Source organism: Orcinus orca, chromosome 2 (genome assembly GCF_937001465.1).
Source record: "Orcinus orca chromosome 2, mOrcOrc1.1, whole genome shotgun sequence".
NCBI classification, from domain to species: domain Eukaryota; kingdom Metazoa; phylum Chordata; class Mammalia; order Artiodactyla; family Delphinidae; genus Orcinus; species Orcinus orca.
In genome coordinates, this window is record NC_064560.1 from 88,437,655 (window position 1) to 88,464,552 (window position 26,898).

The 26,898-nt window shown below is 38.8% G+C and overlaps 1 protein-coding gene across 4 annotated transcripts in view; it reads left to right on the forward strand.

Moving 5' to 3' along the window:
• UACA (uveal autoantigen with coiled-coil domains and ankyrin repeats) overlaps nucleotides 1–26,898 on the forward strand; it is a 109,763-nt gene that overhangs the window by 17,166 nt on the left and 65,699 nt on the right. The window contains exon 1 of one of the 4 annotated variants that reach the window (XM_033439976.2): nucleotides 5,726–5,971. The exons of 2 other annotated variants lie outside the window; for them this stretch is intronic. In XM_033439976.2, the coding sequence (XP_033295867.1) occupies nucleotides 5,891–5,971 (81 nt within the window). In that variant the 5' untranslated portion in view covers nucleotides 5,726–5,890. Of the gene's footprint in view, nucleotides 1–5,725; nucleotides 5,972–26,898 lie in introns of those variants that run through there. One more of the 4 variants, XM_004276250.3, reaches the window with a different exon arrangement.

Genomic DNA, 26,898 nt, shown 5'->3' on the forward strand with positions numbered 1-26,898 from the left:
GAATTGTACCTTAATTTAAAGTTTTCTCTCAAATAATCATTGTAATTAAGTATTACTGAGAAATTTGATGCAAAATTAAATTTTAATTTTTGATAATAATTTAAACATTGGTACAAATAATTTTGAAGAAGGTGCATAGAGGAAAATTTTTTGCAAGCTATTCTCATCCAGGAAGCAAAAGTCTGAGTCTTTTGTTAACCAAATCCAAGCATACATACATACATACATACAGAAATCCTGTATGACATTGATTTTTTTTTTTTTTTTTTTTTTTTTTTTTTTTTTTTTTTGCGGTACGCGGGCCTCTCACTGTTGTGGCCTCTCCTGTTGCGGAGCACAGGCTCCAGACGCGCAGGCTCAGCGGCCATGGCTCACGGGCCTAGCTGCTCCGCGGCATGTGGGATCTTCCCGGACCAGGGCACGAACCCGCGTCCCCTGCATCGGCAGGCGGACTCTCAACCACTGCGCCACCAGGGAAGCCCGACATTGATTTTTAAGATTAATCTGTTGAAATACAAGGTTACCCACACTAATGTGGGTTCAATTTTTTTATATGAAAATTAGGACTTACATAAAGATTTATTAATTTGTGGTTAATTAATTTGTGAAGATATTTTATGAAAGTCCATAGTACTTATAAGTAATAATATCAGTATAAATAGTACTTATAAATAATAATATAATATAATCTTGTATGATGTAAAATATAATAATATAATATACAGAAGCTGTGTTTACATATAACTTTATTAGAACATCTATTTATCCAATATTTTGCCTATGACCTTCTTTTCAGCATAACTTAAACCACTATAGTCAATGGTAATTTTAATTTAAGCTACTGTAAGATCACTGTTAAATATGTATCATAAAGTTTGGGGCATTTACCAAGCATATTTGAAAGTGAGATTTACCTTGACTTATTCTGTCTGGAATGTCTTTTCACTAGGATGAGTAGCAAAGATTGGTATGGAGTAACTGAGGGTATACCAGTCACATAATTTACTAGTAATTATTCGTTCAGAAGTATTAATAATACCTTGCCAGAATTTTAAAAGACCCCTGGAGATTTGGAAGGGAAAAATTATAAGGAGGACACATAAACTATCATTTAGAATCCGTAGAGATTGTCTTTATTTGCCATATTTTCAATTCAAAAGCAAGAAACTTTGCTATTCCACTTCGACAGTGCTGAAGGCTTGAAAGTCTTTTGACTCATTGTTTGTGCATATCCTGGTGTGCTGGCCAAGATAAGAAAAATCCAGGGTCTGGAATCCAGGAAAGTTCATTATGGAAGTCAGATGGTTACTGATTCATGAACCAAATGCTGTGCGTTTATCTGGGTTCCAGGATGAGTAGCCTGTTATAAAAGGAGCAATCAAGAGCTTCTGCCATGAGCACTGAGGGCCGTCAGTCTCAAGTGAGGCCAACGGTATTTCTGGAACTTTGTGTAATCAAGACTTGATAACAAAGGTTAATTTTCACGAAGTGAAATGGGTTGGCTTCTCTGACATTAAAACTGAATTCAGAGAAATAATTGTGGGTATCTCGGCAGCTTTTAGGTGTAAGCTCAATTACGTCAGGGAAATCTGGTTTTGTTCCTGACCATGCCCCTCCCTGCTTTTCTTCTCCCTCTTTCAGTACTGAAGCTAATGACACACTTGATGTGTCATAGGTGAATGACAGTCTGTAAATGCCAAGGAGGACAGAGAGTTAGATGGAAAGCAGCCGTCTTCAGGAGGTAATTGGTAGGCTCAAGATTGCTTATAGCAGAGCACAAAACAACCGTCAGCGGGGGAGATTAAAGAAGTTTCTGTAAGAGGGAAGCAGCTATCTCTTCTTCCCACTTTTCTTCCTTCCACCCTAGTTTTCCAGGATGTAGTCATTGGAGAGCTTACTAGAAATACAGATGGTTTTAAAATTAGTGCCAAAGATCACCTATTTATTTTTTTAAAGCTCTCTTATGCATTGTGTTTTAGTTTTGACTGTGGCAACAGAAGAAGGTGTGAGAACAGCCTCAGGTCTTTCATTCCTGGGACTGCCATATGAGTTGTAGGTGGAGGTGTCTTTCCTCAGGACCCCGTGGCCACATGTGGTTCTGCCACCTATCTGCTTTGGTATCTGGGCTGGCAGAGAATGACTGATGTTCTGGGATCCTCCATGGAATTACTGACTGACTTTGTTGGCTGGGTTCCCTGGGGCTACCAGGACTGGCAGGAAGTTCTGAAAATGAAGAGGGAAGTCGTTGGATATAAAATTCATAACTGAAGATTGTCTGAAGGAGATCTTCCTGCTTGAAAGGGGATCGTTTTAAGTGTAAATTTTTGATTCTGTGTGTCTAATTCATCTTGTCTTTGTCGTCTTGTTGACATTATCATCACATCATTATCAGTGAGCAGCTCCCAACGGTGCTTTCTTATCTGCTATGGCTGGCCCCCGCGGGAATCCTTTGTCATCTTGATGTCCCTTCTCAGTGCACTCACTGAAGCTCCTCCCAACCTTGGGTACGCCCCCTTCATGCAGACTAATTTCCTGATCTTTCCTTCCCTGAATACCACCCACATCTGCTATCTACCATACAGCTCAGTAAGTAGTTGCTCTCCAGTTAAGTGGTGTATGTTAGCTTTGTACCCCAGTCTAGAACACAAGTTCCTTGACAGCCAGGGACAAAGAATAGAGGTGGTGAGGAGACTCACTTTTCCCCTTCTGTATTATTTGAGAATCTTTACATTGTGCATGTGTAACCTATTAAAATAATTTTTAAAGATGCATTTCCCTTCCGGGTTTCATATCTTATAAAACACAAGAAGCAAAACTAACAAAAAAAATCATATAGATTCAGCATGGTACCAAATAAATTCCTTCCAGATTTGATAAGTGCCTTTTGCTCTGAAGGGAAGATAAAAATAAATAATAGTGGTAATAGTTAAAAAACAAAACCTGTCTGGCTGAATGCTAATAATAGTGACTTTACTTCATGTGGGGAGCTTCCAGATCAATATAAAAAAGAGGTACTGCGCATACAAACCAGTGTTATTTACTTAGCAGCTCTCAAATGGGAATAAGCAGACATCAGCTATCAAGTTTCTAGCCTGGAAAAATCCACAAAGGCCACTGAACACAAGACACCATGGGGACATTGTGCAGACAGTTCATAAAAATAACTTGCCCAAACATTTTTGGAAACTGATGCAAGCTGTACTGTGGCTCTGTCTGCTTCCTTTGCTTTATCCAGTAACAACTGAAAAGAGGCCAGGACTATGAGAACTTAGATGCTACAGGAGATACCCAGTATTCACCACAGGGAAAGTACCAACCCTGTGTTACATGAATACACACAACAAACTATAATTTACGCTAATAACCAAGAAGAATGCATCAATCTATTCAGAAATATTTATTGAGCACCTAGTACATGCTAAGCACTCTAGGGAATTCAAACATATATCACTTATTCCCTAGTTTTAAGAAGTTTGAAGTCTAGCAGTGAAATAATGCTTGTCCAGAACATATGTATTAGTATTATCTGAGAGGTTCAAGGTAATCATTCTGAGGATGGAGAGATCACTTTCAGCTGAGTGATCAGAGAAGGCTCTACTAGAGAGGTGGGCACTTGGAATGGATGTATGATTTAAAAAAATTTTTTATTAAAGTATAACACACACAAAAGTGTACATATCAGGGCTTCCCTGGTGGTGCAGTGGTTGAGAGTCCGCCTGCGGATGCAGGGGACACAGGTTCGTGCCCCGGTCCGGGAAGATCCCACATGCCATGGAGTGGCTGGGCCCGTGAGCCATGGCCGCTGAGCCTGCGCTTCCAGAGCCTGTGCTCCGCAACGGGAGAGGCCACAACAGTGAGAGGCCCGTGAACCGCCCCCCCCAAAAAGTGTACATATCATAAAGACTATAGGCTAACTGAATTTTCACAAACTGAACACATTAGTTATGTAACCAGCACACTAGTTATATAATCAGATAGAATAGTGCAATACTCTAGAAGCTCCCTTTGTGCTCTCTTCCACCATTCTTGGGGGGGAGTAGGATTTTGTTAGATGAATGTAGACAGAAAGAAAATTACTGGAGGAGGGATCAACATGCATAAAGGCATGGAAATTAAAAGGCAAGACCCATGTTTGAGGAATGGGCTGAAGAATTATTTGCTTGGAGTGTCAGCTGGAGAACAGGGTTGGGTTCATGTTGTTGAGCCTTAAATGCCAAGTAAAGGAGGTAAATTTTATTCATTAGCTGCTGAAGGTTTTTGAGCAAGGGAGGAATATTTTGTAAGATTTTTTGATGATGGTTGGTAGTTTATTGGTGACAGGAGAGGTGAGACTAGATATCAGGTGACCGGTTGGAAAGTTTCTATAATATCCAGGTATGAGATAATTTTGGATCTGCAGTAGCAGCTGAGGACAGAGGAACTAGCCATCTACAGATACTATGAAGAGCCAACAAAACTGAATGGCTGTGGATCTTGAGGAAGGAGGAGGAGTCAAAGAAAATTTCCTTCCCTAGAACTAATCAAGAGAAAATTTATTAATTTTCTCAAGTAGTTCATTGTTACTTACTATTTTGTTAAGGGTTAACACAGTCTTTAAATACTGTCTCTCTAAAAGAGTTCTAAAAACTTTCTTACACTATTTGAATAAAACCTTGAGTTATTCTAAGGAAACTCAAAGAAGCAACTGACCTTTCAGACAAAAAGAGTACTTTGCTAGTCGGAAAAGTGGATTGTTTGTCTTTTCAAATTGGTGAATGCTAGAATAAACATTTTGCTGGGAAAAACTGACTCCAAGGAAGACTTTTGAAGATGTCACTGTAACAACAAATTATTGGGTGTTGCTCACTTGCCTGTTTACCCATCCTTCCCTTAAATAATTCTCAATAATCCAGATTTCTGGGTAGGATGAATTAATTTCACTGTATGCTTTTACCAGCAATGTGTTTCTACAGGAAACAAAAAAATTTTTTGAAGAAAGGACAATATTTTTTTCTTTTACAGCTTTTTATATCACTTTGGCCATTTTTTAATTAAAGCTGTCCCCCTCCATTTTCCATCTCTTTCCCTCCAAAGCAGTGGTTTATGGACTCCACAAATAATTATTGAGCACCGGACATGTGCTTTGATTTTTCTATAACATCTTTCAAAGTCTGTTCTTAACTATTTGTGTTTCTGTACAACCAGCACGTTATTCTTTAGAAGCGGTTTTTTTTTCTGTAGTTTCTGATGTGCGTGGTTGTTCCCAGATACTGGGATCTGTGTAGTAAAACATCCTCAGATGTAAGGGAAGTTGCTCTTGAAAGCCGTTGTGTCTGCGGGTGACCAGGAGTGCTTTCTGGGATCAGACGGAAGGAAGGGAACTCTACTTGGGAAAGAGCACGTGGGTGGGAAGAGGAAGGGAGTCCGGGAAGATGAGAGCTGGTGTAGGCTGGACCCCATGCTCTCTCTAGACCTGAGGCTCCATCACCCAGGTAGGCGGGCGCCGATGGTCTGGAGCCTGCCTCTTGCGTCTCTCCAGACCGCTGGACACCCACCTCTGCCACTCCCCCATCAGAAGTTCCAAACTTTTTCTCCAGCAGGGAGAGGAAGGGTGTTATTAAGTTTGAAAGGGAAGTCCCTCCCCCTTCCAGGATTCCTATTGGTCGGGGCCGGCCCCATCCCCGCCACGGTCGCAGGCGGATTGGCTGTGGGAGGGGAGCCGCGCCGCAGGCCCTGGGCCGACCGCCGCCAGGGGCCGACAGACGCCGGGGGCCCCCAGGTGGCAGGCAGGTGGGGCCCGGACTGCCAGCGCTGTCGCCTCCTCTGCGCGCTTGCAGTCCTCAGACTCTAAGGTTCGCGCGCGGATCAGACACGCCGCGCTCAGCGGGAGAGGGACTGCCACGACTTGGCCATGAAGAGCCTCAAGTCCCGCCTGAGGAGGCAGGATGCATCCGGCCCCGCGTCGTCCGGCGGCGCCGCCGCCGCCAGCGCGGTGAGTCCCGCGGCCCGTGGGCGCCCCGGACTCCCGGAGCTGCCCTCCCGCGAGCCGCGGAGTCCTCCTCTGCTCGGCTTTGCCTCAGAGCGTCCCGCTGGGTCGGCCCCGGCGACTTCTCCTCCCTCTTCTGGCCAGGGCTCCGCGTCGGCCCGGAGACCCTGGGGACCCTGCCCACCGCCGCCCCCGGGCCTCGACGGATCCCTTTCCCGCCCCTCATCCCGGGGTCTCCCAGCTCCTGGCCTTCGGGATTGGATCGCACCCTCTTCCTCAATTCGGTTTTCGGGGTTGTCCCCCATCCCGGCCCTTCCCCGGCGACCCCAGCCCCTCCCTTCTCCCGGGCTGGCCCCCGTATCCCACGCGCGCTCTGACTCGGCGCGATTCCACGGGGCCCAGGCGGGCGCCCCTCTGTCCCCGGAGCTGCGGGCCGGGCGGGGGCTTGGCGCCCCGCAGTCCAGGTGGACAGGGCAATGGACCTGGCGCCGCCCCGCCCGGACTCCGGACCTTCCGTGGGTGAGCGCTGCCGGGCTGGGTGGAAGTCTTGTCCTGGACGCTGTCGCGAGGTCCCTGGGAAAGTTTGATTTCTGAGTGAGGCAGATGGAATCGAGCGTAGTTGTAAAGACAACGCCCCCAATGGGTGGTGACCCTGGAAGTGAAGGTGGTTGTCCTGTGGGACCGTGTAAGTCTCACCTGTGGGACAGACCTGTGTAGACCTCCATTCGGCGCAGATCTGCAGCCCGGCCTCAGTGTGCACGCTAAGAAGTTCTCAGGGCCTCTCTTAAGTTGGCAGGAGAACAGAAATCTTGAGAAACAGCCTGACTGCAGATGTTGGGATTTAGATAATTTGGCAAGTTAGAAGAGTTGGCCATATCACCAGCATTCTGTATTATTAGAATAAACGTTATTTTAAAAGTCTTGGAAGAGTCAGAAACGTAAACGAGATGTAATGCTCAAAATGCCTGGTTGCCCATTTGGAGTAATTAAAATGGACCTTAATAAGTTTACATAGGTTTTACCCAATGATTATATGCTTTTTATGAGAATACTAATTAATCTGCTTTGGCTTTTGAGTGAATTCAGAACTGTGCCTTTCTCCCCACCTGACTACTTCTAGGATGATTTTACTTGGACTTAAAGGAAATTGTGGCGAAACTTGGCTCTTTAATTCCCAACTGAAAAAAACAAAGAAAAAAAAAGGGATAGCTTCAGATGGCATGATATTTGATGATTTGATATTGTTTAATAAAGCATGAAATTGTTTAATTAGCCCATAGAAGGAATGATTACTTTAACATTATTTTTTAAAATAAAATAATTGGCAGAAACGTCATTTAGCGATATCAGAGGTCACTATAGGTAGTTGAGTTAAAGATACAACTTCTTTGTAGTGCAGGTTGTTTTCAGCTTTAAAGATACACTTTTCTAGGATTATTCACAGTATTATACCCGTTTGGTTTGCACAAGGATTCACATCCCATTTCTAGGTTTGTACACCTTAATTTTAGCCTGTTTCCTCTTCTAGAAATACGGAGTATTTAGTTGTTATTGGTATTATCAGCATGCCAGTTTGCACTTTATACATTTGGCACATGAAGCGCATCTCTCTGAGCTTAAATCTTCAGCATTTGTTACACTGAGCATTCTGTTATTTTTCTTAAAATAACGGCATAAAAATAAAGAGAAATATATGGTATATAAAAAAATAGAATCTACCTGCTTAGAAAAAGTGAACATCTCTCAGTATTAGTTAAATATTCAAATAAATTTTGTAAAATATTCAAATGAAAATAAATGAGTGTGATGACTAATAAAACCAAACCAAGCATTGATAGAGTACAATGCATTTACAAGGGAAATAGATTCCTTCTGCTTTTCAGTCTATAAACCATAATCTCTAATGTCCTATTTGGTCACATGTGTATGTATTGTTATGACTGAGCATCTTTTTTTTAATCTTTTTGCCTTCAAAAATATTTAAATTTTATTTATTTGCTTTTGAATAGGTAACATAGTACATGGCTTAATATTTAAAAGGAACAAAATTATTTACAGCAAAAAACCCCTCTCCCACCTGTGTCCTTCAGTTTTTCTGCCTGCCCCCCACCATTCCTCAGAGGCCAATGGTGTTATCAATTGGTTGCATATCCCTCCAGAGAGAGTTTAGCATATACAAGCAAATATTAATACAAGTATTCACCCTTTATAGAAATGGTAACACATTGTACCCGCTGTTCCATATATTTTTTTAAACTCCAGTATGTAGGCCCTTTCAGAGCATCCCCATTCGAATCTTTTGCTATAATAAAAAATGCTATGATGAATAAACCTGTATATATTTCAAGTGTGTGTGTGTGTGTGTGTGTGTGTGTGTGTGTATACATACTTGTAGGATCAGTTCCTAAAAGTGGGATTGGTGGGTTAAAGGATATGTGCATATGTAATTTTAAAGAACGTTGTTAAATTTCCTCTGTGCATCATGTACCCAACGTGTGAGCAATTATCACTTCCCATGCTTTTCTTTAAAGTTCGCTCAGATTTTTAAGTTTTGCCAGCCTGATAGGTAAATACGGTATCTCAGGATAGTTTGAATTTGTATTTCTTTTATTATGGGTCAAGTTGAGTATCTTTTCATATTTTTAAAATCTCCTTCCATGTTCTTTTCTGTGAACAGTTTACCCTTTCCATTTTTCTATTTGGTTGTTGATTTCTTTCCTATTCATTTGTATGTACTTTATATCAGGGAAGTTAACCTTTTATTTTTTTAAATTAATTAATTTATTTTTGGCTGCATTGGGTCTTTGTTGCTGCACGCCGGCTTTCTCTAGTTGCGGTGAGCGGGGGCTACTCTTTGTTGCAGTGCGTGGGCTTCTCATGTTGCAGAGTACAGGCTCTAGGCGCGCGAGCTTCAGTAGTTGTGGCACGCGAGCTCAGTAGTTGTGGCGCATGGGCTCCAGAGCGCAGGCTCAGTAGTTGTGTACAGGCTTAGTTGCTCTGCGGCATATGGGATCTTCCTGGACCAGGGCTCGAACCCGTGTCCCCTGCGTTGGCAGGCAGATTCTTAACCACTGCGCCACGAGGGATTTTTTAATACTTTTTAATATGAATGTTTTTTCTTAATTGGTTGTTTGTTGTATGACTTTGTTTATGGTGGCTTTTGCTATGCAGAGTGTAGTTATTTTTGTACAATTAAATTTATCAACCTTTTATTTTGTGACTTTTTAAGTTTATGTTAAATCTTAGCCTTTCCACTCTACAATATTAAGCAAAAAAAGAGAAAAATCTCCCTGGTTTCATCTAGTTTTTTGTTCGTTGTTTCATTTTTACATTTAACTCTCTGATCCATATAGAATTTATTCTGGTGTAAGGTAAGAGGTATACATCTTGCTTTCTTCTTTCTCTTCCACTTTCCCCTCGTGGCTACCTATTTTGAATCTTAAAGCATTCATTTAATCATCAGGGAAATGATCACGATTTGTACAACTTTGAGAAAAAATGTTAAAATGTGTATTTCATAAATAGTTTTCTTCATGTATTTATTTAAGCTTATCTGGAGACACATTAGAAATAGACTGAGGTATGTAAATATTTTATGATATTATCATATGTGAAATATAGCATATTAGCTTAACATGCTAAATTATAGTTATATGTTATATACGGCATTTCAAATATTCTGGGTAGTACCGTGGTTATAAATATGTCAATGAGTTTAGAGTTCACTAAATGGGAGGGTGTTTATACACATATAAATAAATATAATTCACAATTATAAGTTGTGCATAGAATATATTTGAGAGTCCTTTACTAGCTAAATCTGGAGATAGCTGTAGCTTTTGATCATAAAATAAGACAATTTTTGTTGTTAGATTTATTTTTAATTACTAAATTGGAGCTTCGGGTTTCTGAAAGGGATAATTAAATGACTGTAGGGATTTCCTTGGTGGCGCAGTGGTTGAGAATCCTCCTGCCAATGCAGGGGTCACGGATTCGATCCCTGGTCCGGGAAAATCCTCCATGCCGCAGAGCAACTAAGCCCGAGTGCCACAACTACTGAGCCTGTGCTCTAGAGCCTGTGAGCTGCAACTACTGAGCCCGCATACTGCACATACTGAAGCCTGCTCTGCAACAAGAGAAGCCACTGCAATGAGAAGCCCGCACACCGCAATGAAGAGTAGCTCCCACTCGCCACAACTAGAGAAAGCCCACGTGCAGCAACGGAGACCCAAACGCAGCCAAAAAAAAAAAAAAAAAAAAGTAAGAGTGGTAATTTAAAAAAAAAAAATGACTGTAAATGCTATATCAGATCTAGTCAATTATATATACAGTCAGTTATGTGTACAGTTATATGTACAGTGAGAATAGGCTTGTTTCATTTTCACCTAGTTCAGATTAGGAAATTTGAGTAGTAATTAAACTGCAAAGCAGTATTGCAAGGAGACATTTTGGAAGGGGGTTCTACTTTAAATTGTACCTATACTGGTAATCTCTGACCTGGGAGGTTCTTCAGTGATTATTTTTGCTGCCCTTTCTTTAGGCTTCTGTTAAAATGGGGCAATGAATTTTATAAATCAGCAACCAAGTATGTTCTAAAGCATCTTCGTAATGTCTCAGTACCCTGAGAAAATTTCGGTATTTCTAAAAGAACTTAGAGTTACAAATATAACAACTGAAAAATCTTTAAAAAACTTCTTTTGGTTCCCACCAAGAGTAGAAGTTTGAGATTATTTAGAAAGCATAAAGGATTAAATATGATTTTAGTTGTGATTTCCAGAATGAAGCATTTGTGTTTTCCACTCAGGGATATGGGCGTGTTTGAAAGGATGTTATTGTTATTCTTATATTGATGATTTTGTGGTAATGTGAAAATTAAGATCACAAATAGTTATGTTTAGTTTAAACTCATGATACTTAATTGAGCGGTGTTTACTCATTTTCATTAAAGATGCCAACCTTTAATTAAAAATGTTTACCTTAATTAAAGCTTTATTCAGACAGTTTCCTAGGGTTACCCCTGCGTTGTATTTCTCGTGGTTCTTGAAGGAAGATCACAATAAAGAAGCCCTCTTTTTATACTTCTGGATTTCAGCCCAGCAGCAGTTTTGCCCAGGTCATCACGCTGACTTTAATTGCTGAACCTTATTATAATACCAAATCAGAAGGGTTGAGTTGCTTTGGTATGTCTTTTAGTACATAATGAGTCCAAGAACTTAAATGATGAGTAGTTAAGCATTTTAATTACTTCTTTTAATAAGAGTGGAGTAATGATTGTGCATTTATTTATTGGGCATCATACACATTTTTCAAGTTTAAAATCATTAGTTTCATAATAAGGCAGTTGCCTTGTTTAGTTTGGGAAACATTTATGGCACACATGAGCTAGGCTCAAGACTGAATTAATAATTAGGTCATCTTTGAAGAAATGGATAATTCCAAGTTGGGAGCAGAAAATGTGCAAGATGAGCATGGCATCCTTTGTCACACTAGAAGGCAAAGAAGTTATCAAAGATCAGGACTCGAGAGGGAGCCAACTTGAAGAGGCGACCAGTGATGGGGCCTGTTTGATCATCAATAAGGATAATGTGGCACTGGACTGAATTCTTTAATAAATCTTTGAGTTCATAATAAAGAACTGATGTGTTCTTTTAAGATCCAGAAAATAAAGAGAAAGAATGAAACTTGGGCTTTTTCTCAGGGTAACCAAATACTCAATAAGGGGAAGTTTCTTTTTTATAACAGGTATTTTACCCCAGCTAATAGACGAAGAAGGGACAATAGAATTAGTATATCACAGTTTTACAGCTCCCCATGAATTAATGGCCATAGAATCAGACAGTCATTTATGAGTAGCTACTAATGTCTCAAAAAAAAGACAGTTGGACATAATTTATCTCCTGGTGGAAATATTCGTTTCTACTAAGTAACAGTCTTGCCAAAAAAGCCAAACCTGAATATGACAGACCTCTAGAGCTAACCACCATTTTACAGAAAATACAGAAGACAGAGAAACATGGGGATGCAATGAGCAAAATTCTAATCATGGGAAACTCTAGAACAAATGGCCTAGTTTTTTCAAAAATACATTATAAGAAGAAGAAAAAAAATGGAGGAGAAATCTAGATATTGAGAGAGATTTAGGAGACATTAACTAATCACAATGGTAGACTTCATTTGACCCTGATTAAATAATTGTAAAAAAAGTTTATAAGACAATTGAGGAAATGTAAACGCCAACTGGATTTGTGTTGATATTATGGAATTATTATTTTAAAAGATTTAAGTGTGACAATGGTAGTAATGGGGTCATGTTTATAAAGAGGTCTGTCTTTCAGGGAAACAATTTAAAAGTATACTATTTACAGGTGAAATGGTGTGAAGTCTGGAATTTGCTTCAAAATAATCTGTGGGTGGGTGGGAGAAGTAAGTGGGGGGTATAGTTGAAATAGGATTAGTTGTGAGTTAATAATTATTGTAGTGGTTGGGTAATGATACTACTGTATTTACTTTTGTGATACTATTTTGTATATGTTCTAAAGTTTCTATAATAAGAAAGATCAAGTCATGGCCTTCATGAATTTTAAGAGAACTAGACATAAAATAACAATATTACAGTATGTTAAGAGCCATAATATATCAATAGGTGTGTATAAATTGCTGTGAGAGCACAGATGTGTAGGGTAGGGTCACGGATAAAGGTAGAAAGGAGAAGCTTGAACCTGGGCCAGACAGACAGTTTGAAGGGCACTGCAGGCAAAAGAGAAGTGAGCACAATGGTGTGGAGCTGTGAAATGATATTGCCTATTGTGGGAACATCGGGTTTGAAAACAAACTTTGGTGTTCTGGTAAGGGATGGTGCAGATGAGTTATTGACAAGAATTTCAGTGAAAGTAAGGAATTATAGGGTGACAGCTTGGGGGGATAGTCAAAGGAAGATTTTTCTTTCCTTTTTGTTTTTTACCTTGAATTAAAACTTTGAATTCCTTGACAAGTTTAAACTGTCATTTAGAGAGATCTCTGACTGGAGTTAGTAAAGTTTCATCTTCAGAAATTATCCTGTTAATAACTTAACAAGTTCATTTTCTGTCTTATCCCCTCCCCCCTAGAATTAGCTAAATTAGCCAGCAAAATTTTGTTCTCATTAACCCTGTTTAACTTATGGTTGTAGCCTTGGTGAAGAAATCTAGATCCCAGAATATTAGATTTAAACATAACTCACGTATTCTGTGTTTCATGTCTATCATATGGAAACCTTTACTGTCCTGTTACAGATTATGCAAGCATTTGTCTAACCTCACATAAGGCATATAACAGATTGTTGAAAATTTCCACCTGCATGAGCTTATCTATGCAAGAGAAGTCAAATTGATTTCTGTAGGCAATTTGCCTACAAATAGATCGTTGAAATGTACTTCCTGAAATTATAAGCAGAATGATAGGCTAATACATGCATATTGCCTTTTCCTAAATCATAAAACAATTAAAAGCTTTGTATAGCTTTTATATAGTTAGAAAGAGTAATAGCTCTTCCAGGTTTAAAAATATAGCACAAAAACACAAGAATAAACTCACTTGTTTATAGTTATAAAAACAGTTTTGTCTGTTGGGCTTTTTTTATTCTCAGGAATCCTGAATATTATTGATGTGGACTAATTTATTTCCACATAGTATAGTCTCCAAAATGAAGTGTAAAACACGAACTGATACAGTTGAGTGACTAAAGCTCTGACCTAGGATGGGATTTGATGAACTGTATTTATATAATTGAATCAGACTGGCAAGTGCCCTTGAGAGAGAGTAGATTGACTGAGAGTAGCCTGACTGAACCAGTGAGGATAAATGGCTATCTGTTGTTTTTAAAAATCTTATTTTTCCCCCATAAAAGTCATACATGCTCATTGTAGAAAACAAAATATAGTTGAAGATAAAGAACAAAACAAGTCAATTGTAATTCTATTCACCAGATCATAAACCACAGGTTAGGCTATTTTTAAAGATCTCATAGTGCCTCTTTGTTATTTAGTCAGCATTTAATTACCTTACTGCCGCAGTAATGATATGTATGTCTTTTTGAATCATATTTGATTCTAAGAAACTTTTTACTTAAAATTACAAGTAATTGGAAATGACTTGAGCAGATACAAATGTCCCATTAGGAGAACTCAGTAAATGCTAGTGAATTTACTTAAATAGAAATAACTTATAAGAAGTCCAAGTGCCAATAGTCAATATTTTTTGAGCATGTATGTCCCAGGCGTTGTTCTAAGTGCTCTACATGAACTCACATAATCCTCACAGCAACCCTAAGAAGTGGGTACTATTGCCATCATTTTATAGATGGCAGTTAAATAATTGACTTGCCCAAGGTGCTATCGCTAATAAGTGGAGAGCCAGGTGGCTTGACTCTGGAACCCGTGTCCTTAACCATTGTGAACTGATATAATTTAAAATTTAAAGCTATGGGATTTGTACCTTAAGCCAAAGACCAAAAAAATTGTGGGGTGGGGTGTTTGGGCAAAAGGAAGGCCTTTTATGGTAAGTCTCAAAACCAATTTGTGTCCCATCCAGCAGTGTATAAAATTGTTGCATTCCACACACCCTTCCAATAATGGATCCTATTACTTAAAACATATTTATGAACCAAAAAATTTCTTGCTTTAATCTGTGTTTTTAATTTCTAGGGAGTGTGGTGATATTTTTATGCTTATTGGCACTTTCACTTCTTGTTTTAAGAATTGTCTATTCGTGTTATTTGACCATTTTTTCTGTTGATGCCTTGTTCATATTGATCTTTAAGAGCTTTATATCTTTAGTTTTGCTAGTTTTTTAGTTTTGGGCCTATTGTAGCTTTGAGAGTAGTGTGTCTTTCACTATAGTTGTGTTTCTGTCCTCTCACCTGTATATTTCAAACAGTTTTTGCTTTATGTACTTAATTTTGTGATAATTGATACGTTAAGTTTCCTGGCTACTTTATATTCTTTTAAAGTGTAACTAGTGATTATAAAAATCTGTAATTTGTCCCATTATAACTTTTGTCTTGAATTCTACATTGTTTGATATTGATACTGTCATATTGTATCCCTTTTGCCTTTTGTTGTTGTGTATATTTGTATGTTCACCCAGTATATTATCCCATCATCCTTGGTTTTAGCATTAGATGGAGGATGTATGGGTAAAGTAAGTCCTGAGAATCCAATAGAACTAAGAATTGTTGGCTTACTCTCTGGAGAGGGGTGTGTGTGTATGTGCGTGCACACATGTGTGTGCGTGTATACATGTGTGTCTAAAAGGGTATATGCTTTTTGGGGTGGGGGGAAATGATATGTTTTTAATATTGACCTTATTGATATGTTGTCAAGGCTTGACATTACCTCTGTAGTAAAGTTTTCCCTTTCAGATGCACAAATATATTTTTAAAAATCTCATTGACTTTTGGTTAATTTTTTTCTTACCAGATTGTGTCATTTTTAAAGGTGGGGGGAAGGACGTAAAACAATCATGCTTTCTCAACTAAAAAAGTGAATGTGTAATTTTTCTTCTAGCTGGTTTTTGTTATTCTGTGGTTTTCTTATCCACAAGATACTTACCCTATGCAGAGGTTGGGGTACCGTGAAAATGAGTCTACAGTGGGGAAGTCTTTCTGTGTGTGGTTCTAGTGAGGCTGGCATACTCTGATCTTTTCTGCTGTGTACATGAGGAATAGCCCATAAACACTTGCTGACTGACATGTGAGAGGTCTTTTTAATGGGAGATCTACTTTATGATTCACCTTTATTTTTTTTGACTGTTGGATTCTTTTAAAAAATTAACATTCTGTATTTTAAAAACGCTATGAAATATAAACAATATTCATGGCAATGGATAAGTAGATAAATGTGGAAAATGGAGTGTTTTCTCAGTCTTAGAAAAGGCACACTGTGGGCCAAAGACTGTCCGTTCATAGCTCTTGAAACTATGCCTGGAGCAGTGTGAAGGGGCAGGTTGGTGTGTTAGTGTTAAAGGGTCAAGGTCTGCAGTCTGGACGACTTGGACTTGAATCTTGCTGCTCCCAGTAACCAGCTTTATGACCTTGGGCAAGTTACTTAAATATATTTGTTTCCTTATTTGGAAAATGGGGTTAATAATTGCAATTAGCTCAATAAATGTTAGTTCTTACTATTACTCACTGAAAAAATCTCACCAGAGGTCATTCCATTTTTATCCTTTATAACCAGATGAATAGCAGTCTTTCCTGATCTTTTTCTTTCCAATTAATACATGATCTCATAGGCTTTTTAAAAATTTTTATTTTATTTATTTTGGTTTTGGCTGTGTTGGGTCTTCGTTGCTGCGAGTGGGCTTTTCTCTAGTTGTGGTGAGCAGGGGCTACTCGTCGTTGTGGTGCGCGGGCTTCGCGGGCTCTACAGCGCAGGCTCAGTAGTTGTGGTGCATGGGCTTAGTTGCTCCGCAGCATGTGGGATCTTCGCGGAGCAGGGCTTGAACCCATGTCCCCTGCATGGGCAGGCGGATTCTTAACCACTGCGCCACCAGGGAAGCTCTCTCATAGGCTTTTATATAACCTAGATCTTCAAAAGATCATCTGCCCTAGCCTTTTGCCCCAAGGGAGGTAAATGGTATCTCTATTTTTTTTATTTATTAAAAAAAATATTTCTTGAGGGCCTAGGCTAAGCACTGGGGGATGAGAAGATGAGGAAGATAAAGAGGCTCAAAATACTGTATGGGAGCTCTATAAATGGATAATATAAAGTAATAACTGCTGTGATAGAGGAATGTACAAGGTGCTGATCCAATCTGGGGCCGAGGAGTTGGTGAAGGTTTTTTTGCAGGGGGAGCTGCTGCTGCAGTTTTTTTTTTTTTTAAATTGAGGTGAGATTCATATAACATAAAAGTAATCACTTTAAAGTGAACAATTCAGTGGCATATAGTATATTAACAGTATTGTGTAAGCACCATCTCTGTCTGGTTCCAAAACTTTTATTACTCCAGAAGAAAACGCTGTATGCATTAAGCAGTTGCTTCCCAACTCCCCTGCCCCCTGGCTACCAGCAGTCTGCAGGATGAGGCTCTTGATCTGAAACTTAAAAGAAGTGGGTAGGAGTGATCCAGGAAAGAAGAAATTTCTTTCAGAGGGAACACCAAGAGCAGAGGCATGGAGAGGGGAAATGTCAGAGTTGGAGGAAGGGGCAATTGGATTGTCAGCTTACCTTTTTGCCACCAAAATAATAGGCAAGGGGATTGAAGGGGAGGTAGGCAGGAGGGGAGGTTGGGGTTAAGCCATCTTGGAATGGCTTAAAATACGCTACACTGTTAAGTGTTGGACTTTGTCCTGTGTATGCCGAAGTGGCGAGTCATATGATCAAAAGTGTTTTATTAGATGGATTACCGTGGTCGCTCTGTTCAGGATGGATTTGAGGTGGGCAGATTGTTTATGAGTGTACTACCGTAGGCAAGGATTAGTGAGGGCCTGAATCATAACAATGCTGGAAGGGATGGAGAAGAGGCATCTATTAGAGAAACATGGGTCACCTGAGACCCAGAGAAGTTGTGACTTGCCAGCCACACAGTCAACAGACAAGTGGTCAGAGCCCTTGCCTGCTAGCCTTGAGCGAGTCCCACTAAGTCCCCTGCGCCTGATGCAGTGTGGGGAAGGTACAGTCCCAGAATGGAGGTAATAACTCACAAGGGGGGCGGGGAGAACACTGTCTCCATCTTCCTATGGTAGCAACTTAGCCTCGTTTTAAAGTACACTGATTCATAGTCAATTTGGATGAATAGCTCAAAGTTCTGATGATGTTGTTTGAAAAATAGTTTTGAAAGCTTAACTTGCTATGCTAATAATCATTGTAAGCAGAGGTGAATAAGAACCCTTGATTTAGAGTGTTTTGCCACCTGAGGAAGACGTTATGTGTGCGTTTGATACAGTTGAAGCTACAGTTAGTGTTTTATATTTACAACTGTATGAGCTTCTCATTCCGTGGTATCATTCATAGCTATCAATATACTCTTTCCACTGGTTAATACAAATAGGCAGAATCTCACTTATTTTGCTGGGAACAAGTCTTTGGAATTCTGCTGAGGGACATTCTATCTACTTGTATATTTGCCATTGTATAAATTACAGTTACTCTGAGACTAAAAATTTCACTTCCACTCCTATTTCTCAGACGTTTTTTTGGTCTTAGCACTTTTATTGTCTGCCCTCATTTTCTTCTTTCGCTCCCAGGAACTGCTATCCAGTCCCCTTGAAGATTGCCCCACCTTGGACCCAGTGTCAGCCTATTGGCAGGCTATTAGCAGTGTTTAGCCCATTAGTAGCTGAGATTTAGAAAGAGCTCTCTTCTCTGTCCAGAGGGGGGCAGTTCCTGAAGGCTAACAAACATTTATGGTCTATTACATTCTACTTTCATTCAACAGATATTGATTTAGCACCTTCTATAGGCCAGATTTGGTTCAGTTTGGTTTGGTTCCTTCCTTCCTTCCTTCCTTCCTTTCCCTCCCCTTTCCTTTTTTTTTTTTTTTTAGCTAGATTTATGTGGTGGGCATGGGGACTATCTCATACCAAACTCAGCTGGCCGAATCACTCTGAAATGCCTTGCCAGCCTGATCCCAGGGTTGTATCCTTAGTCTTAGTTTTCCATAATGAACCTTGGGTAGAATAGACAGTCTATGAGCTAGGTTTTCATTTGGCCCATTTACCTCCTCTACTCTTTTTTTTCTTTTTAATTAATTAATTAATTTTTATTTTTGGCTGCGTTGGGTCTTCGTTGCTGCACGCGGGCTTTCTCTAGTTGCGGTGAGCGGGGGCTACTCTTCGTGGTGGTGCCCGGGCTTCTCATTGCGGTGGCTTCTCTTGTTGAGGAGCACAGGCTCTAGGCATGTGGGCTTCAGTAGTTGTGGCACGTGGGCTCAGTAGTTCTGGTGCACAGGCTTAGTTGCCCTGTGACATGTGGGATCTTCCCAGACCAGGGCTCAAACGCATGTCCCCTGCCTTGGCACGCAGATTCTTAACCACTGCGCCACCAGGGAAGTCCCCTCCTCTACTCTTTATAGCAAGGATCAACCTAGAGTTTTGTACTATAGAAGTTATCACTGGTTTCAGAGTTCTTTGCTTCTGGTTCACCCAGGCATTATGATTTGGTGCTAACCTTTGTTTCCACATTCATGCTTCGCCTTCTGGTGTAACTAGAAAATTGGCTCCAAAAGGTGACAATTTTGCAAAAACATGTCTTTTTTTTTTTTTAAACTAGGGGAAAGTTCAGCTCCTTTTTCAATTTAACTAATTTTTAAATTCATATAATTTTATTTTCTTTACTAAAATAACCTTACACTTTATTTCCTTAACATGTTTAAATGTTAGATTTTTTAGCATTTTAGGATTCGAAAGGATGTTAAAGTTTTCTAGCCCAGCGGCTAGATGACCTTTAAGCTTTTTGACTATATAATCCACAGTTAGAAATACATTTTCTATTGTGACAGAGATGTGGTGGGCAGAATTCTAAAAATGGCCTTCCCTGATTTCCCACCTTAATCTCCAGGTCTTTGAATTTGATGAGATACTGTGCCCATGGTTATGTTATATTACATGGTAAATGAGATTTTGCAGATGTAATTTAAGGTTACTAACCACTGGAATTCAAGTTAGACAAAAGGGAAATTATCCAGGTGGACCTATTCTAATCATATGAGAATTAAAAAACAGACTTTTCTCTGGGTTGCAGCAGAATTGGAAGGCAGAGAGATTTGAAGGACAGGAGGGACTTGGTATGTTGTTGCTGGCTTGAGGATGGATGGGGCCATGTGAGAAGGAATGCGAGGGGCCTTGAGGAGCTGAGAGAGAGGCTCTGGGCTGACAGCCATGAAGGAAACAGGGACCTCAGGCCTATAGCTGCAGGGAATGGAATTCTACCAATAACCTGAATGAGCCTGGAAGTGAATTCTTCCCAGATGAGAACCAGCCTGGCTGGCACCTTGATTTTGGCCTTGAGAGACCCTAAGCAAAGAACCCGGTCAACCCCACTTGGACTTCTGACCTGTGAACTCATAAATAAGTGTTTTTAAGCCTCTAAGTTTGTAGTAATTTTTACATGGCAGTAGAAAATGCAGGACTGTTTTGCCATAGTCTATACTGCTATATGAAGAAATTCTATGGAAGATATGAAAATCTTATAAGTGAAAAAAATCAGAATAAAAAATATAGGTACAACCTGATAATAGTCATGTAAAAATTCACATGGGAAAAGACCAGTGGGGGATATACAAAGATGATCATAGTTATCGATTATGAAATTTTTATTTTCCATTTCTTTGTTATGATTTTAAATTTTGTAATTAAAATATATTTATATTAACATAATTTTAATACACTTATTTATGTAAAACTATGAACTTAATTTTATTTGGGAATTTATTACTGAGAACATGCAAGTTCATAGCCCTGAAAGGCTCTTACTGGTAAGTGTTATACGTGAAAAGCTTCTGAGTGTTTTCCCTTGGCTTAATTATTAAATATATGTAATTAAGATCATTGGTAGAAAGAACCTGTTGGTGATAAACTAAAACCCCTATGTTCCTTAACATTCACCACATCACTAATTTGCTTTGGAAATAGCTTTTGCTGTCTTGTGTTGAGAGGAACACACAGGCCTGCACAGTTTTGGAAAAGAGATTCCGTGTAGAAGTCAAGACATGGCCATAGGAAAGGTAGATTTAAATTGCTTATTTATGGCTTTTAAATAAAGATGTGAAAGGCCTTGTTCCAAATATTACTTGTCTTCAAGCCACTTGAAGTGATTTAGCCTTAATACAGAGCTTTATTGCAAGGGGTCATACAAGTTAAGCTCTACTAATCAGAGCTCTTTCTATGCACAGTTGAGGAGATGGGACAGCAGTTTTCCTAATTGCTTAGATCTAATTGCATTCCTGCTGTTGAACTGTTTCCATAGTGTGGGAAAGGGTGAGTCACAAGAGGAAGGAACTCCACTTAGGACCCTTGAGAAACACTGCTGGGTGTGGTGGTGTGTTTGGGTGTACTCCTAAAACAAATGAAGTGTCTCGTTTTATGCAGTGAGGTGATCATGTAGGGTTTTTGTTGATTCTAACTTATAAACTTCCTGTGTCTGCTCTTCGGTAGCATTGAAGAGGACCATAAGTAGGAAGAGAATAGTATTGCATCATGAAGATGAAACCCTATCCTATATTTATTTTTTGTATGAAACTGCTTTATTAAAACTAACATTGTTAACCACAAGGTATGCTATTGCTTTTCAGCGTTCCTGGGTGATGACATTGATTCAGTTAAATAGCAATAATTGGGAAAAGATGTGGAAAATGATAACATTTCCATTGAAAGTGTGAATACGCATGCTTAAAAATTATAAACCACTTTTAAACGCAAGGCCAACTTTATAAAGAACAGAGTTTTGGAGCTCCTGGAATGCTTCTTTTTTCCAACCTTCATAACTTCAAAACTTAAGTGTTCCAATTGTATACGTGTGGGTGACTCTTTCTGCTGGGTTCCCCGGTTCCTTGTTTGGTACCGTCAGACTAGAAGATTAGGCAGGCCCTGTGGTTCTTTGAGGGGTCACAGAGATGATGAGTAAGGTGTAAGTGCCAAAGTTTAGTATAGGACAGACCTTGGGGATGCAGAAATCAGGGTGCTGTTTCTGCTGTTAAGTGCAATTCCTGATGGACTGGAGGTGAGAGTAAAACAGCAGGTGCTTGCCTCATGTTTTGGCTCATTGCCTGCCCCTTAGAGTGAGTCCTTCCTTAAATTTGTGCCATAAGCACTTCACTCCCCTTTCCCTGGTCGCAGCCCTGCTCACTGGTGCATCACTGGGTTAGCAAGTTATCCCATTTTCTTTTCTTTTCTCTGAAGGAGAGACTATTATTTTTTCACCCAGAGAATCCAGAAAGTGTCTTTAAATTGGTTCTTGTATATATGACTTCACTTGGCCAGAGCTATCACAGATTTGTACATGAATGTAAGTTAGAGAATATTTAGTTTATGTATCTGAGGCAGTTTGGTTCGTATATAGCATTTTATGAACATAAGTATTGTGAAAACAGTTTAGATCAATAAATATTTCATGACTATGACTGCTAGGTTTTCAATATGCCCAGGGAATGTTCTGATTTGTTGTTTTCTTCCTTCTTTTATTGAGACTTTCTACTCCTGTAATTTATTACGGAGGTTTTCTTGGCGTGTTTCACATTTGTAATTGGTGCTAAAGTCAGAGGTGGAATTGGGAGGTATATTGCCATTGCCTTGAAATGGGAAGAGAGGAGGATTGGACATGAACTATAGTTTTGAGACAGAGTTTTATATTTGGGGGTTGGGAGAGAAACACCACCATTTCTTTTATTTCTATTATTTCTATTTTTATTTGTTATAAAAATATAAATAATAGACCAATCTGGGGTTTATATATGTACAACACCAAATCCTAGAGCCAGTACTGTTAGTTTAGTTGAACTTCTGACAATTAACGTCTTTCATATTGACTTCAAAAATCTGGTAATATTTTTGGTTAAATTAGCAGGAATCTAAGTATTGTCAATGAAGTTTTGAATTTTTAATATGTAAACTGTTAAGAATTTGGTATACATCTTACATGTCCGTAAGTAAAGTTTGCATTTTAGAATCATTTGAACGGCCTTTTAAAGTAAAATTAGATTATATTGGCAAGAATAAGACCAAGTTGTCTTTACCTTAATTCATTCCTCTGTAGCAGTGGTTCGCAACTACAAGTGATTTTTGTTCCCTGAGAGACATTTGCCAATATCTGGAGACCTTTTTGTTATTACAACTTGGGGACGTACTACTGGCATCTAGTGGGTAGATGCCAGGGATGCTGCTAAACGTCCTGCAATGCATAGGACACACCCTCCACAACAAAGACTTACCTGGTGCAAAATTTGAATAGTGCCAAGGTTGAGAAACCATGCTTTATAGGATTTATAACAAAGTATAGTTTTTATCATCCTTTATATTTTTCATTCCCGTCACCCCCACATCTTAGATGTACCAGCATTTTGAAATAGTGCTCTTGTCATGATATGTGGTAGATTGATTACAAAGTGGCCCCATTCTATACCCTTCCCTTTATCGATAGGCTTTGCAATGTGACTTTGCCTATTTCCCTGCTTCTTGAATATAGGTTGTACGTGTGCCCTGCTTTGGACAATAGAATATGTTGGAAATGATGTTGAGCCTAGGTCTCAAAAGGTCTTTCATGCTTCTGTTCTCTCTTGTGAACAAGCCCACGCTTGCCTGGCTAGACTGCTGGTTACCAGTTGCTCCTATTGTCCCAACAGACATCTAGCCAATCACCAGACATGGGAAAGAGGCCATTCTAGACCAGTCAGCCTCCAACCAGCTGGGCCATTTGACTGCAGACACATGCATAGCCAAGATTACTCAGTCTCACCCAGCACAGCAGAACTGCCCAGTTGACATGTAGACTCATGAGCAATAATACGTGGTAGCTATTTTAAATCTCTGGGTTTGGTTTTGCAGCAATAGAAAACTGATACATTGTGATACAGTAAGATTTTTGGAGGGAATGGAGTCTGCTTTTTCCTCTAATTACTAATAATTCTAGGCAGAAGTCTTGTTAAAAAGCCTTGAGATGGGATTGTATTTGCTGCCTTCATAATTCAAAGACCATGAAGGGAGGCCATGAAGATTGCAGTGAAGTGAGTGAAGGGGAGAAAGTGGAAGGAAATTTTATCAGTGATCTCTTGGGGGTCTGGATCATATATTAGTAAGGATTTTGGATTGTGTTTGGATCCCAATCTAAAGAGTCCAGTAGGCCAGTTTTTTGTTTGTTTGTTTGTTTGCCTTTTACAGAACATCCCATGATTTGGGTTTGCTTGACTTCTTCCTAATAATTACTTTCAGGTTAAATATTTATGGCAAGAATACTAACTACTAGAGGGTTTTAAGCAAAGGAGTGACATGATCTGACTTATGTTTTAAAAAATATTCTGACTGCTGTGTGAAGAGTAGAATGTAGCTTACAAGTAGACAAGGGAGACAAGGGTAGAAGTGGGGAGGCCAATTAGTAGATTAATTTAATAGTCCAGGATGCAGAAACTAAAACTAAAACAACCCCCCAAAACAGAACCATAATAGTTCTTCTTATTGCCATTAATTAATATAAATTAATTTTATTGTAGACCATTTAAAAACTTTCTTCTGCATTTTCCATATACTCTCACTTGAGAAATAATGAAATGTTTAAAAATTGGCCTTTTAAAATAATAAACTCATGGATCTATTTAAAAACTCATCTTTCCCCCAAAACAGTAAGGATAACTCCAGGAGAAAGGTGAACAGGGAATAACAAATTACAAAATGTGTGAGGCTGTGTTATATCTATCTTACTGGAAAAGTCTAAGCAAATTATTTATTTGTAGGAGTGAACCTCTGAACGTGGCTTGGTTTCTGTTTAAGTACTGTGGCTGATCTTGTTCTTTGTTAAAAAATTTCTTACATTTTAAGTAAAAGGCTGTGGTTGAAGTACAAAAGATATTCTTTTAAAAATAACTAACCATCTTATATTAAAAAAATTATATTGTATACATGTAGATTTAGCAAGTGTTTTTTGTTTTTGTGGTACGCGGGCCTCTCACTGTTGTGGCCTCACCCGTTGCGGAGCACAGGCTCTGGATGCGCAGGCTCAGCGGCCATGGCTCACGGGCCCAGCCGCTCTGCGGCACGTGGGATCCTTCCGGACCGGGGCACGAACCCGTGTCCCCTGCATTGGCAGGCGGACTCTCAACCACTGCGCCACCAGGGAAGCCCTAGCAAGTGTTTTTAAATATAGAAAAATACTGTGCAAATTTAAAACTGAATAAAACTTATTAGAAAGAATGTAACATAAAGTTTATGATTTTGACCTCAAGAGAACGCAGTTATTTTTCTCTTCAATGTATATACTTTATATAAGACTTTGGATGAAATGTTCAGCTCTTCTTAATTTGTTCACAGTATGGAAGTGGTTCCCAGATAGGGTCCTGCTACACTCAAAAGGGACAGAAAATCTTCCAAGACACTCTCACACTCTGAGCCCTGATAGCCACCTATTCAAATTCGTCTGTCAGCTCAGAACAGTAATGATTTTAAAGCACCACAACTGTTCTAGAACTCAGACCTGCTCATCATTAAACATCCTTGAAACTCAGAAAAATATGGTAATGGATATGAGCCACCCTCATACCTCTCACAATGCCTGAGAGTATCACTAGGCAGCATTTGAGAACCAGTGAACTGAAACTCATATTACACACAGTGCCTAGCCCTGCCTTTAGCAAAGTCATGAGCTCTGTCACCATCAGCCAAGAGGTTATAAGCATGAGCATTTATTAACTCCAGTTAGAATAATCGCTGCAATACAAATAACTACAGTCCTCTGTTAGGATGATAATAAAGATATTGAATTTTAACTAAGCTCCATAATTTCTCAAATACACAGTATTATTTGAAAGCTGTTGAATATGCCACCATTTTATTAAAATCAATACAAAATATCTTAATTCCAATTGTATAGTGAAATACAATTGTTAGAATAGTTTGCTATAATTTGACTATAAAATAACACTTAAAGTGTACTAATTAATTTGAAAACTACTTATTCATGCCAAATTCAAATTATTCTTCATATACAGCTACTTACTGATGTAAAATATATGAAAAATTCAAAATTGCTTTTAAGAGTTATTAAATATTTCCAAAACATGAAAACTATAATTAAACTAATTAACCAATTTAGAAATCTGCCAGTTAACTTCCAAACACCAAACTGAGGGTATGTCCCATAAAGGTATCTTCCAGTACAATATTAATATTATAATCCCCAACATTAAATTCTAAAATCAATTCAAAGTACTCAAAATAACAAAAATAGCAAAACTGAAACATTTGTTATTCATTCCTTTTTAAAACGTTTCTCTGATTATAGAAAATTGTAAATCTTTAGAAATTATCATTTAGATTGTGAAAGATCTCCATATTTACATATATGTGACATGTCAAGATACCCAAGATACATGATGTGAAAAAAGCAAGTTGGAGGACAGCCTATTAGTATAATCCTAGTTTGGTTAGTGGAGATTTTTATTTTAATTGGAAAAGTGTACACCAAATTCTTCATTAAACTCTTAAAAATAGTTTCCTGTGTTTAAGGGGTACAGGAGTGTGGGGTTCTCAAAGATATTCCTGGACCACACTTCAAGGGATGGGTTTAGATTTAGAGTGGTGTCATTCTGCATGTCGAATAAACACATGCACCAGGTCATTTTGGTGCAGATCGCTTGCCTGCTACATTCTGGCTGAGCTGCCCTGTGGAGTATTTTAGGTGATAGAGGACAAAGGAAGAATATAGCCAGTAAAGGGACCCTACCTTCAAAGAGAAACTGCTCTTCTTTGTTTATTTCAGGACTTCTTTGAAGAAAGTTTCTGAAATTAAAAAGACTTGAAAACCACCATCTGAGATAGCTGTCCATATCAAGTAGAAGTTCTAGGACAGTTTGAGGGTATTCAGTAAATTAAATGTCACTACCTTAATGTATATTTGGAGTTTTTAGTTTCTGAGAACATTTTCTCAATTATATTCATTTTAGCCACTTTAATCTGAGCAGGACAGATGAAAAGTGTATTAGAAATGAAAATATTTCTACCATGATGAAGTATTTCAAATAATTTATAAATAGGTTGTCAATATAAATTTATCTGCTCTGTGGACAATAAAGTTCAGGAAAAATATCTATTTAAAATGGAACCAATCAGTTTTATAGTGCTTCATATTATTTCTATGTGATGCTATGTCAAATAATTTTAAAGTAACCTATTTGTTTTGATTATGTGCATTTTCTAATTGTACAATCGTTTATGTAATAAAGTGAGGAAAAACTTTATGGATATTGCTCTTTGT